The following is a 12,550-nucleotide window of genomic DNA, read 5'->3' as shown; positions in this document are numbered from 1 at the left end:
GTTTAGAAGTAGAGCAGACACATCCAGTAACTTGCAGGTTTAAGGTACATAAAGTAATGTCCTGAAAGACAGATAGATACCAGCACACTGTGAAATACTCCCTCAGAAAACTGTAGTTATCTACTCCTTTTTCCAAGATGATGACATTTTCAATTTCATTGAGTGTATAATATATATGTATCAGACCGTACATCTTTCTGTTGCATCAGGGTCCTGTATTCAGCAGACTGCCGTTTAACCTGGATCTCCGAGGCCTCCAGCTTCTCCTCCAGCTCGGCATGGATCCTCTTTAAACGCTCGTACTGAAACAAGACGACAAGAACTAAAGTCCTCCTCCAGTCTCCTTTTCACCTCATTTCAATATTGATTTAATTAACTAATAAATAGGTGGTCCGGGTATAACATGACGTGGTACAAGTGTTCCCCAAACGAGGGGGGAGGCTGATGACATCACAAATTACCATCAGACCAATTCTTTGAAGTTTGCAGTTGTAAAAAAAAACAATTAAAAAAAACACTATTTTGCTAAAAAATATATTTTTTTTTTACCCTTAAAAACCCTCATACTGCAACACAGAGAAACAGGAGAGAGGACATAAACAACGATCAGACTCCGATGAACAATGAACACACAGGGAATCTGTTACAAATCTATACTTTTAGGAATGCTGTCACACAGACACTATTAAATCTAGTCCTGGATTTCAAAGCATAACTCAATGGAGAATCTTAATTAAAATAACTTTTTAGTCCAGGATTAAGGCTTTAAAATGTTGTGTCTTGGAAACCCGGCCTCTATTATGGTAAGAATCCTCATACCTCAGCCTCCACTTGTTCCAGCTTAGAACTGGACACCAGCAACTCAGTGGAAGCATCTGAAAGAAAAGTATGAAATACTGTGTCATAACAAGTGGACTACCAATCACAGCCATGCATCCTCCACATACCCATGTGCCACATGTACAAATAAGATTTGCTAAAACCAATCAAGTTTTAGTTCAACACTTAATTTGTACTGGGTGTGTCTTGTCCTAATATACAGGGTTGCTGTTAGCCGGTAATTGTACCTACTGTCCTAATATACAGGGTTGCTGTTAGCCGGTAATTGTACCTACTGTCCTAATATACAGGGTTGCTGTTAGCCGGTAATTGTACCTACTGTCCTAATATACAGGGTTGCTGTTAGCCGGTAATTGTATCTACTGTCCTAATATACAGGGTTGCTGTTAGCCGGTAATTGTACCTACTGTCCTATAATACAGGGTTGCTGTTAGCCGGTAATTGTATCTACTGTCCTAATATACAGGGTTGCTGTTAGCCGGTAATTGTACCTACTGTCCTAATATACAGGGTTGCTGTTAGCCGGTAATTGTATCTACTGTCCTAATATACAGGGTTGCTGTTAGCCGGTAATTGTACCTACTGTCCTATAATACAGGGTTGCTGTTAGCCGGTAATTGTATCTACTGTCCTAATATACAGGGTTGCTGTTAGCCGGTAATTGTACCTACTGTTTCCAAAACAGTTTGGAAATAAATTGTGGCGTGTGCATTTCCGTTAGTCGGCATGTGCCCCTTCCCCCCCACACCTGGGCCTCTACCCTAGGCCCCGCCCCTTCCCCCCCACACATGGTCCTCTACCCTAGGCCCCGCCCCTTCCCCCCACATCTGTCCCTCTACCCTAGGCCCCGCACCTTCCCCCACACCTGTTCTCACTCCCTAATCAACTCTCCTCTACCCTAGGCCCCGCCCCTTCCCCCCACACCTGTTCCCACTCCTTAATCAACTCTCCTCTACCCTAGGCCCTGCCCCTTCCCCCCACATCTGTCCCTCTACCCTAGGCCCCGCACCTTCCCCCCACACCTGTTCCCACTCCCTAATCAACTCTCCTCTACCCTAGGCCCCGCCCCTTCCCCCCACATCTGTCCCTCTACCCTAGGGGCGCCCCTTCCCCCCACACCTGTTCCCACTCCTTAATCAACTCTCCTCTACCCTAGGCCCCGCCCCTTCCCCCCACACCTGTTCCCACTCCTTAATCAACTCTCCTCTACCCTAGGCCCCGCCCCTTCCCCCCACATCTGTCCCTCCACCCTAGGCCCCGCACCTTCCCCCCACACCTGTTCCCACTCCTTAATCAACTCTCCTCTACCCTAGGCCCCGCCCCTTCCCCCCACATCTGTCCCTCTACCCTAGGCCCCGCACCTTCCCCCCACACCTGCTCTCACTCCCTAATCAACTCTCCTCTACCCTAGGCCCCGCCCCTTCCCCCCACATCTGTCCCTCTACCCTAGGCCCCGCACCTTCCCCCCACACCTGCTCTCACTCCTTAATCAACTCTCCTCTACCCTAGGCCCTGCCCCTTCCCCCCACATCTGTCCCTCTACCCTAGGCCCCGCCCCTTCCCCCCACACCTGTTCCCACTCCTTAATCAACTCTCCTCTACCCTAGGCCCCGCCCCTTCCCCCCACATCTGTCCCTCTACCCTAGGCCCCGCACCTTCCCCCCACACCTGCTCTCACTCCCTAATCAACTCTCCTCTACCCTAGGCCCCGCACCTTCCCCCCACACCTGTTCCCACTCCCTAATCAACTCTCCTCTACCCTAGGCCCCGCCCCTTCCCCCCACATCTGTCCCTCTACCCTAGGCCCCGCACCTTCCCCCCACACCTGCTCTCACTCCCTAATCAACTCTCCTCTACCCTAGGCCCCGCACCTTCCCCCCACACCTGTTCCCACTCCCTAATCAACTCTCCTCTACCCTAGGCCCCGCCCCTTCCCCCCACATCTGTCCCTCTACCCTAGGCCCCGCACCTTCCCCCCACACCTGTTCCCACTCCCTAATCAACTCTCCTCTACCCTAGGCCCCGCCCCTTCCCCCCACACCTGTTCTCACTCCTTAATCAACTCTCCTCTACCCTAGGCCCCGCCCCTTCCCCCCACACCTGTTCCCACTCCCTAATCAACTCTCCTCTACCCCTTCCCCCCACACCTGGGATATGGATGCCTGATGAAGACCTAAGGTTGGAAACGTTGTTGTAAATAAATATCACCTGTAGTTACAGTGTGTTAGACCCATCTCATCCCCATAGTCACCTGTCACTACTCTGTCGAGTCTGCACCTTTATGTGACATGTTCCTAATGTTTCCCTTATATATATATATCTCTTCTAGACACCCTCGTCCTAACACATCCTTCCTGGTTACCTAGAGGCCTTAACACATCCTTCCTGGTTACCTAGAGGCCTTAACACATCCTTCCTGGTTACCTAGAGGCCTTAACACATCCTTCCTGGTTACCTAGAGGCCTTAACACATCCTTCCTGGTTACCTAGAGGCCTTAACACATCCTTCCTGGTTACCTACAAGCCTTAACACATCCTTCCTGGTTACCTAGAGGCCTTAACACATCCTTCCTGGTTACCTAGAGGCCTTAACACATCCTTCCTGGTTACCTAGAGGCCTTAACACATCCTTCCTGGTTACCTAGAGGCCTTAACACATCCTTCCTGGTTACCTAGAGGCCTTAACACATCCTTCCTGGTTACCTAGAGGCCTTAACACATCCTTCCTGGTTACCTAGAGGCCTTAACACATCCTTCCTGGTTACCTACAAGCCTTAACACATCCTTCCTGGTTACCTAGAGGCCTTAACACGTCCTTCCTGGTTACCTAGAGGCCTTAACACATCCTTCCTGGTTACCTACAAGCCTTAACACATCCTTCCTGGTTACCTAGAGGCCTTACAAGCCACAAATCCTAACCTCATCCTAACACATCCTTCCTGGTTACCTAGAGGCCTTACAAGCCACAAATCCTAACCCTTCCTAACACATCCTTCCTGGCTACTTACAGGCCTTACAAGCCATAACTCCTAACCTCATCCTGTTGCAACAGTCCTGAACCTAGATTACAGTCCCGAACTGAGATTAAACTCCCATTAGACAGCTCTGCAAGCGTTATAAAAATGTCAAAATACATTCTTTACTCACCAAATATGGATTTTCGCTGAGCAACTATTTACATGTAATGACGTTACGGCCGGAAACCCAGATATAATATTGATTTCTGTGCTTCTAAAAATAGGCTACTGCCATTCCGAGGTTATCTGATATTGTCTTGAAGGTGATGAGGTATTTTATCTATCCGGCAGCTATGAGGCACTACCGGGGTTGGCAACTACATGTGACACATATGAAGAGATCTACTTAAAGTCTTTCACGTGACAAAACAACATTCTAAAGGAAAACAAACATAGCTTCAGCAGCCCTCTCTACATGATCCCACAAACAAAACTAACTAAATCCCTACAATTCAAAACATATTTTCAGTCCAATTAGCCTAGTTCTCAACAGTTACGTAATATGTTTATTTAATACAACAACAACTAAAAATGTACTGTAGGCTGCGTGTTCATTTCAGAACTGAAACAGCCCTCCACGAGTTACTGATATGAGTCATGTGTAATCTTGCTTTGCGTTCAGTATGTGTCGGTTGGAACGTAGTGATCAAAGTTCTCTGTGGTTCCTGTCCGTCTGTCTGTCACAAGTTCATCAGTCAAACATTGTTTACTTATGACAACAGTAGTCTTAAGTTCATTAGAGCCACCAGCCTCAGAAATTGCAGCCCAAATGAATGCTTCAAAGAGTTCAAGTAACAGACATTTCAACATCAGGAGACTGCGTTAATCAGGCCTTCATGTGCGAATTGCTGCAAAGAAACCACTACTAAAGGCCACCAATAAGAAGAAGAGACTTGCTTGGGCCAAGAAACACGAGCAATGGACATTAGACCGGTGGAAATTTGTCCTTTGGTCTGGAGTCCAAATTTAAGATTTTTGGTTCCAACCCGTCATGTCTTTGTGAGACGCCGTGTGGGTGAACGGATGATCTCCGCATGTGTATTTCCCACCGTGAAGCATGGAGGAGGTGTTGTTATGGTTAGGCCATGACTGTAAATAAGAATTGTTCTTAACTGACTTGCTTAGTTCAATAAAGGTTAAATATAAAAATAAAAAAAATGGTGTGATACTGTCAGTGATTTATTTAGAATTCAAGGCACACTTAACCAGCATGGCTACCACAGCATTCTGCAGCCATACGCCATCCCATCTGGTTTGGGTTTAGTGGGATTATCATTTGTTTTTCAACAGGACAATGACCTAACACACCTCCAGGCTGTGCAAGGGCTATTTGACCAAGAAGGAGAGTGATGGAGTGCCGCATCAGATGACCTGGCCTCCACAATCCCCCGACCTCAACCAAACTGAGATGATTTGGGATGAGTCGGACCGCAGAGTGAAGGAAAAGCAGCCAACAAGTGCTCAGCATATGTGGGAACTCCTTCAAGACTGTTGGAAAAGCATTCCAGGTGAAGCTGGTTGAGAGAATGCCAAGATTGCCTTGATGACAGCTTTGCACAAAGGGTAGCTATTTGAAAAATCTCAAATCTCAAATATATATAACACTGTTTTGGTTATTACATGATTCCATATGTGTTATTTCATAGTGGTGATGCCTTAGCTATTATTCTACAATGTAGAAAATAGTCAAAATAAAGAAAAACCCTTGAATGAGTAAGTGTTCTAAAACTTTTGACCGGAAGTGTATACATACACATATATATACACATACACACACACACACATAATAGAAATCAAATGCTATTCTCCATTAACGCTGATATGTTATGCTCATATTGCAATCTTGGAATCTGATCATAGCTCAAATAGAAAGCTATCTTGATCAGGCTTACTGTATTCCGGTTATAGAATAACCAACAAGCAACATGTCCTGTAGCGCAGTGGTTCTCAAACCTCTCCCAGACGTTTCACAATTGTGTAGTAGCCCTGAACGTGCTCACCTAAGAACTGAAACAGCTCAGTTAAATAGCTTCTAGCTATTTCTTTCCTGCTGACTTGAGTTCCCTGCTGGCTGTGAGGTACCTACTGTAGCTTAGCTTCTGCCATCTGTTTTTACTCACCTCCAACTTCTTCAACTCCTTCCAGAAGCATATCTTTGGTGAAGGTTGATATTTGTCCGGTGAATGAGGAGAGGCTTCCCCCGACCTGGCCGAGAGACTGGCCCAGGCCGGAGCCCAGTCCACCCAGCCACGATGACATCTTCGAGAATAACTAACGTTAGCTAGTTAGCTAGCTAAACAATAACAAACAGGCCCAACACTGGCTAGGCTAGCTAGTAAGGTGGCGATCAACTTCGACCCTACCTTCATACAATTCAGCTCTCTGTCAAAACTCATAGAAACGTTTTTTTTTCCTGAATTCTTGCACTTCTTAAACCTAGCTTTGTGAAGTTGTCAATTTGGTAGAGTAAAACTGGTTGGCAAGCTAGCTACTGTAGTTGGCCGGATAGCTAGTTAGCTGGTATGCTAACGTAGGCTTGCTAGCTGGATGTGTCACTCACTGCAGTCAGATTGGTCCCGTGGATTTACGAACCTAAACAAGTTCGATAATGGATAATCCGCGTAACATTATCGAGATGATTATCTGGTCTATTATATCAGTCGTCTTTATCGTGTATGTATATACCGGTTCAGACAACGTACTAGGTCTGCCACCTCAACTGCAGCCCTCTCAGCTCGGTGCTGTGCTGTCACAGACAGAGTTTGACGTGGACAGCCCAGCCGCAACACGGAATCATGGGACATTGGAGGAACATAACAGATAGAACAATGAGACAGATATTTCACCGGATGTATAAATGTGAAGCATCCGCTTGGCGTTTCCACTCACTACCAAATATGGTAGTGAGTAGGAAGCCCAGTGGCCAGCAGTGGGAGAAGATGGAAGGAGATGGATTTTTTCCGACATTCTGCTAATTTCCTCATCGATTAAACATTTGATGTCAATACAGTTTTCTGTTGCCAAAACTAGAATCAGTTTTGAACAGAGTGGACTACGTGTTTTATTTTAATTTTAAATCGCATTGTTTAGGAGTGCAAGCGTGAACTTCACAGAGTAGTCGTTCCCTAACGGAAATATGCAGATGAATGCTAGAACAGGTAAATAGGATCTCGCTAGCTCGTTCTTGGCTCTGCCCACCTCCTTGCTTGTTCTTCAAACTATGACGCATTTGTTCCTATTGGAAACGACAGGCTGTGGTCTATCTTGGTTTAGTTATACAAATATTTGAGTATACTGTTCTTCTTCGATGAGGTTTAACGGCAGTTGGCATCCAATAAATGTTGCATTACCGCCACCTACTAGACTGGAGTACAACTCCCTTACACTTTGCTTGAAAAATAAATAAATAATCAAATACCCTAACATCTAACTAACACCACCCTACTCCACCATTTAAATATATTTAGTCCTACTTCAGGCCAACAACCTGAAAGGATGGGACACCACCACTTAACACACCCTGTAACTCTACTGATGTCAAGTCTCACACACCCAAATACCTCTCTGTAGCTGCCACCACAACCTCTGATTCAGAGGGGTTAAATGCAGAAGACTCATTTCAGTTGAATACATTCAGTTGGACAACTGACTAGGTATCCCCCTTTCCCAACCTCCATTTTCTGCGACTTACGTTCCATCGCTGCAGTACAGTTGATAACCATTGGCTATAAATGCTATAAATCCAATCTTACTGAAACATATATCACTTGTTGGTTTATCCCTCTATTCTGGTACAGATCTACTAGTCACACCACTCCTCTCAGGATCCCTCCCTCTGTTCTGGTACAGATCTACTAGTCACACCACTCCTCTCAGGATCCCTCCCTCTGTTCTGGTACTGATCTACTAGTCACACCACTCCTCTCAGGATCCCTCCCTCTGTTCTGGTACAGATCTACTAGTCACACCAGTCCTCTCAGGATCCCTCCCTCTGTTCTGGTACAGATCTACTAGTCACACCACTCCTCTCAGGATCCCTCCCTCTGTTCTGGTACAGATCTACTAGTCACACCAGTCCTCTCAGGATCCCTCCCTCTGTTCTGGTACAGATCTACTAGTCACACCACTCCTCTCAGGATCCCTCCCTCTGTTCTGGTACAGATCTACTAGTCACACCACTCCTCTCAGGATCCCTCCCTCTGTTCTGGTACAGATCTACTAGTCACACCACTCCTCTCAGGATCCCTCCACCTTGACCCATCTTCCTCTACTTTCTTCACTGCCTCAGCATATGACAACTTCTGCACTACTCTAACCCTGGAAACCTCAACCTGCATCTCTCTCACACGGGACATTTCTGATCCCCAGCCCCATGGGCACCCCTACAATTAACACAGACCACTACTTTCCCCAATGCTACACATTCCTTTGTCTCATGCCCTTCTGCACACTTCTCACACCTAGGAACCTCCCAGCTACACACTGCTGCCACATGCCCATAAACTTCACACCTGTAACAACGTAATGTATTTGGCACAAAAGCTCGTACAGGATAACTTATATATCCTAACATCACTTTGTCGGAGAAAGACAACATCAAAACTCAAAAGAACAGACAATGACTCTTCTGTTTCACCACTTACGCCACCCTGTCTGCGTCGCACCAAACAACTAGCATCACAAACCCCGGGAATCTTTCCCTTCAGTTGGTCAACTTCAACATTTACCGCTACCCCAGTAATCACTCCTTTCAATGGCGCACTTTTCTTGAGAGCAAAACAATTCACATGCCCCAGTTCGTTTAACATGGAGCTCCTTCTCCCTCTGACCAGCAGAAACACAAACAATTATCACAAGACCACTTCTGGTTACCGTCACTGATTCCACAGCACCCAACTTTGTTTTCACCCACCCTGAAACCACAAAAGGATCAGCCAAAAGGCAAGGGTCCACTTTTTCCAAAAACATCACTCCTACTGTCACGGACTCATCTTTAACCTGACCCTCGGTGCCAGCCTCGGGCTCTGAGAACTTCACCACACCGACCACCTCCGATACTTTGACCTCATTCACTTCCATTTCACCTCCTGTCTTCCTCTTACACTTTCTACCATTCTTCTTTAACAAACCATTTCCTTTTTTCCCGCCATTTTTAACCGACTCAAGCTCACCCTCTGCCCCTCTCTCGCTCTCTCTTAGACCTCCTCTTCCTCTCTCTCTCGCTCTTAGACCTCCTCTTCCTCTCTCTCTCGCTCTTAGACCTCCTCTTCCTCTCTCTCTCGCTCTTAGACCTCCTCTTCCTCTCTCTCTCGCTCTTAGACCTCCTCTTCCTCCCTCTCTCTCTCAGACCTCCTCTTCCTCCCTCCCTCTCTCTTAGACCTCCTCTTCCTCCCTCTGTCTCTCTCTTAGACCTCCTCTACCTCCCTCTCTCTCAGACCTCCTCTTCCTCTCTCTCTCTCTTAGACCTCCTCTTCCTCCCTCTGTCTCTCTCTTAGACCTCCTCTTCCTCTCTCTCTCTCAGACCTCCTCTTCCTCCCTCCCTCTCTCTTAGACCTCCTCTTCCTCCCTCTGTCTCTCTCTTAGACCTCCTCTACCTCCCTCTCTCTCAGACCTCCTCTTCCTCTCTCTCTCTCTTAGACCTCCTCTTCCTCCCTCTGTCTCTCTCTTAGACCTCCTCTTCCTCTCTCTCTCTCTCAGACCTCCTCTTCCTCCCTCTGTCTCTCTCTTAGACCTCTTCCTCCCTCTCTCTCTCAGACCTCCTCTTCCTCCCTCTCTCTCTTAGACCTCCTCTTCCTCTCTCTCTCTCTCTTAGACCTCCTCTTCCTCCCTCTCTCTCTCAGACCTCCTCTTCCTCCCTCTCTCTCTTAGACCTCCTCTTCCTCTCTCTCTCTTAGACCTCCTCTTCCTCCCTCTCTCTCTCAGACCTCCTCTTCCTCCCTCTCTCTCTTAGACCTCCTCTTCCTCTCTCTCTCTCTCTTAGACCTCCTCTTCCTCTCTCTCTCTCTTAGACCTCATCTTCCTCCCTCTCTCTCTTAGACCTCATCTTCCTCCCTCTCTCTCTTAGACCTCATCTTCCTCCCTCTCTCTCTTAGACCTCCTCTTCCTCTCTCTCTCTTAGACCTCCTCTTCCTCCCTCTCTCTCTCAGACCTCCTCCCTCTCTCTCGCTCCCTTAAACCTCCTCTGCCTCTCTTTTTCCCTCCATTCCTCCTCCGTATTCCAAGTATACGTCTCCTTATGATAATACTGCACTTCTCCTGACATACATCTTGTTCTTGCTTTCTCAAGGGATGCCATTTAACCGGCTGTCACAACCTCCGTACAATCAGCAGGAACCCCTCGGGATGTAGCGCTCAACAGTTCATCCCACTTATAAAACAGCTGCTTCGTCTTGATGTTCTTCTTTATCGAAAGCTACCGCCAACGCTTTTCCATTTCAAACAAGCGCGCTCTTCCAACCACCGTCCACCGTCTCGCTTCACGCCTTCCAGCAGCCCATTTGATCCGATACCCTGTTCCAAGACCTCAATGCTTTCCACACTGTTATTAAACGCAGTCATGGACATTATAATGTGCTTTTCTCCATAATGTAGATTTCATATTTCATACATAGATTCCAGTCAAAAGTCAACGCCCACAATAAGTTCCTATGACCTTTTTGTATGACAATGTTCAAACCTGATCAAATCAAACTACGTATAGATAATAAACGGCGAGTAGCAGCAGCGGACAATGCAAATAGTCTCGGTAGCCGTTTGATTAACTGTTTAGCAGTCTTATGGCTTGGGGGTAGAAGCTGTTAAGGAGCCTTTTGGACCTAAACTTGGCATTCCGGTACCGCTTGCCGTGCGGTAGCAGAGAGAACAGTCTATGACTAGGGTGGCTGGAGTCTTTGACAATTTTTAGGGCCTTCCTCTGACACCGCCTGGTATAGAGGTCCTGAACGGCAGAAAGCTTGGCCTCAGTGATGTAGTGGGCCGTACGGACTACCCTCTGTAGTGCCTTGCAAACAGAGTGATGCTGAATAGGCTAAACTTAGCTAGCTGCATTTGCTTACAATGAAACTGAAAATCTCTCTCTCTCGCCTCCATTTTGGAAGAAATTAATTTGTTCAAAACTGTTCAACTATTGTCTTTCTCTCTCTTTGAGTCAACTACTCACCACATTTTATGCACTGCAGTGCTAGCTAGCTGTAGCTTATGCTTTCAGTACTAGATTCATTCTCTGATCCTTTGATTGGGTAGACAACATGTCAGTTCATGCTTCAAGAGCTCTGATAGGTTGGAGGAAGTCCTCCGGAAGTTGTCATAATTACTGTGTAAGTCTATGGAAGGGGGTGAGAACCATGAGCCTCCTAGGTTTTGTACTGAAGTCAATGTACCCAGAGGAGGATGGAAGCTAGGGAACAACGTCGTCGATGCATTTATTGATGAATCCGGTTACTGATGTGGTGTACTCCTCAATGCCATCAGATGAATCCCAGAACATATTCCAGTCTGTGCTAGCAAAACATTCTTGTAGCTTAGCATCTGCGTCTGTGGAGTAAAGGTGGTTGTCACGAGAATTTTCAATCCCAATGATAATAACTAACAATCATTTAAGCTTTGACCAATCCCTGAGGTTTGTAAGACCCTGGGTTTAATAATAATTAGGCAAAGACTCAGCTTCTGCAAAAGGTTCGTACAGGTTATTCACGAGAACCTTCTGAAGTCCAAATACAAAGAACATGTCATTTTATAACTCCCTACTTACGCACATACCTACACACAAACAATAGATAGCCTACGCACATACATACACACGAACAGTAGGTAGGATGTATCCTTCTCCATAGATATCACCACTGTTTATCACTACCAAGCTGGCAGTTCCATCCCCCGAGATTAGAGGGACCTTGATAGGACTCCCTTTCCTGCCGTAAGTTTCTCAGAGTTCTAGCCAGGTCAGGTCATGAATAGTTGAATTGTTCTCTGTGTTTTCTTAAGACACACACACACATTTCTCTCCCTTACTGGTCTCGACCAAACCTTATTGGACTTAAGTTTATCACTTTAATTCATTACACATGTTACAGAATCGAATGATTACGTTTCAGGGTGGAATTGTTTAGTCATTACCTTTAAGCATATAAATTCCATTATCAGTGGTCTAGAGTAATTTCTTTCCCCTCTGCTTGCACATTTGACATGCTGGTAGAAATTAAGTCAAATTTATTTAATTTTTCCTGCATTAAAGTCCCCGGGCACTAGAAGCACCTCTGGATAAGTATTTTCCTGTTTGCTTATGGTTTTATACAGCTCGTTGAATGCGGTCTTAGTGCCAGCATTGGTTTGTGGTGGTAAATAGATGGCTACGAAAAATATAGCTGTTATTGACAAATAGACACAGACCACAACCCCTCGTCTTACAGGAAGTAGCTGTTCTGTCTTGCCGATGCACGGAAAACCTAGCCAACTGTATATTATTCATTATTCACCTAAACATTTTATACAATATATATACAAAAGCATATGGACACCCCTTCAAATGAGTAGATTCATCTATTTCAGCCACACCTGTTGCTGACAGCTGTATAAAATCAAGCACACAGCCACGCAATCTCCATAGACAAACACTGGCAGTAGAATGGACTTAAGAGCTCAGTGACTTTCAACGTGGCACCGTCATAGGATGCCACCTTTCCAACAAGTCAGTT

General features: G+C 46.1%; 1 protein-coding gene across 1 annotated transcript in view; it reads right to left on the bottom strand.

Annotated features, from left to right (window-relative positions):
* trip11 (thyroid hormone receptor interactor 11) overlaps positions 1 to 6,602 on the bottom strand; it is a 76,085-nt gene extending 69,483 nt beyond the window's left edge. Inside the window, exons 1-3 of the mRNA XM_038967883.1 lie at positions 5,978 to 6,602; positions 820 to 875; positions 192 to 302 (exon numbers count right to left, since the gene is read on the bottom strand). Of these exons, the coding sequence (XP_038823811.1) occupies positions 192 to 302; positions 820 to 875; positions 5,978 to 6,116 (306 nt within the window). The 5' untranslated portion in view covers positions 6,117 to 6,602. The remainder of the gene's footprint in view (positions 1 to 191; positions 303 to 819; positions 876 to 5,977) is intronic.
* Between the last annotated feature and the right edge of the window lie 5,948 nt (positions 6,603 to 12,550).

Source organism: Salvelinus namaycush, chromosome 28 (assembly GCF_016432855.1).
Source record: "Salvelinus namaycush isolate Seneca chromosome 28, SaNama_1.0, whole genome shotgun sequence".
Lineage (NCBI taxonomy): Eukaryota > Metazoa > Chordata > Actinopteri > Salmoniformes > Salmonidae > Salvelinus > Salvelinus namaycush.
The sequence above is the reverse complement of the archived record's forward strand: the minus strand, read 5'-3'. Positions and strand labels throughout refer to the sequence as shown.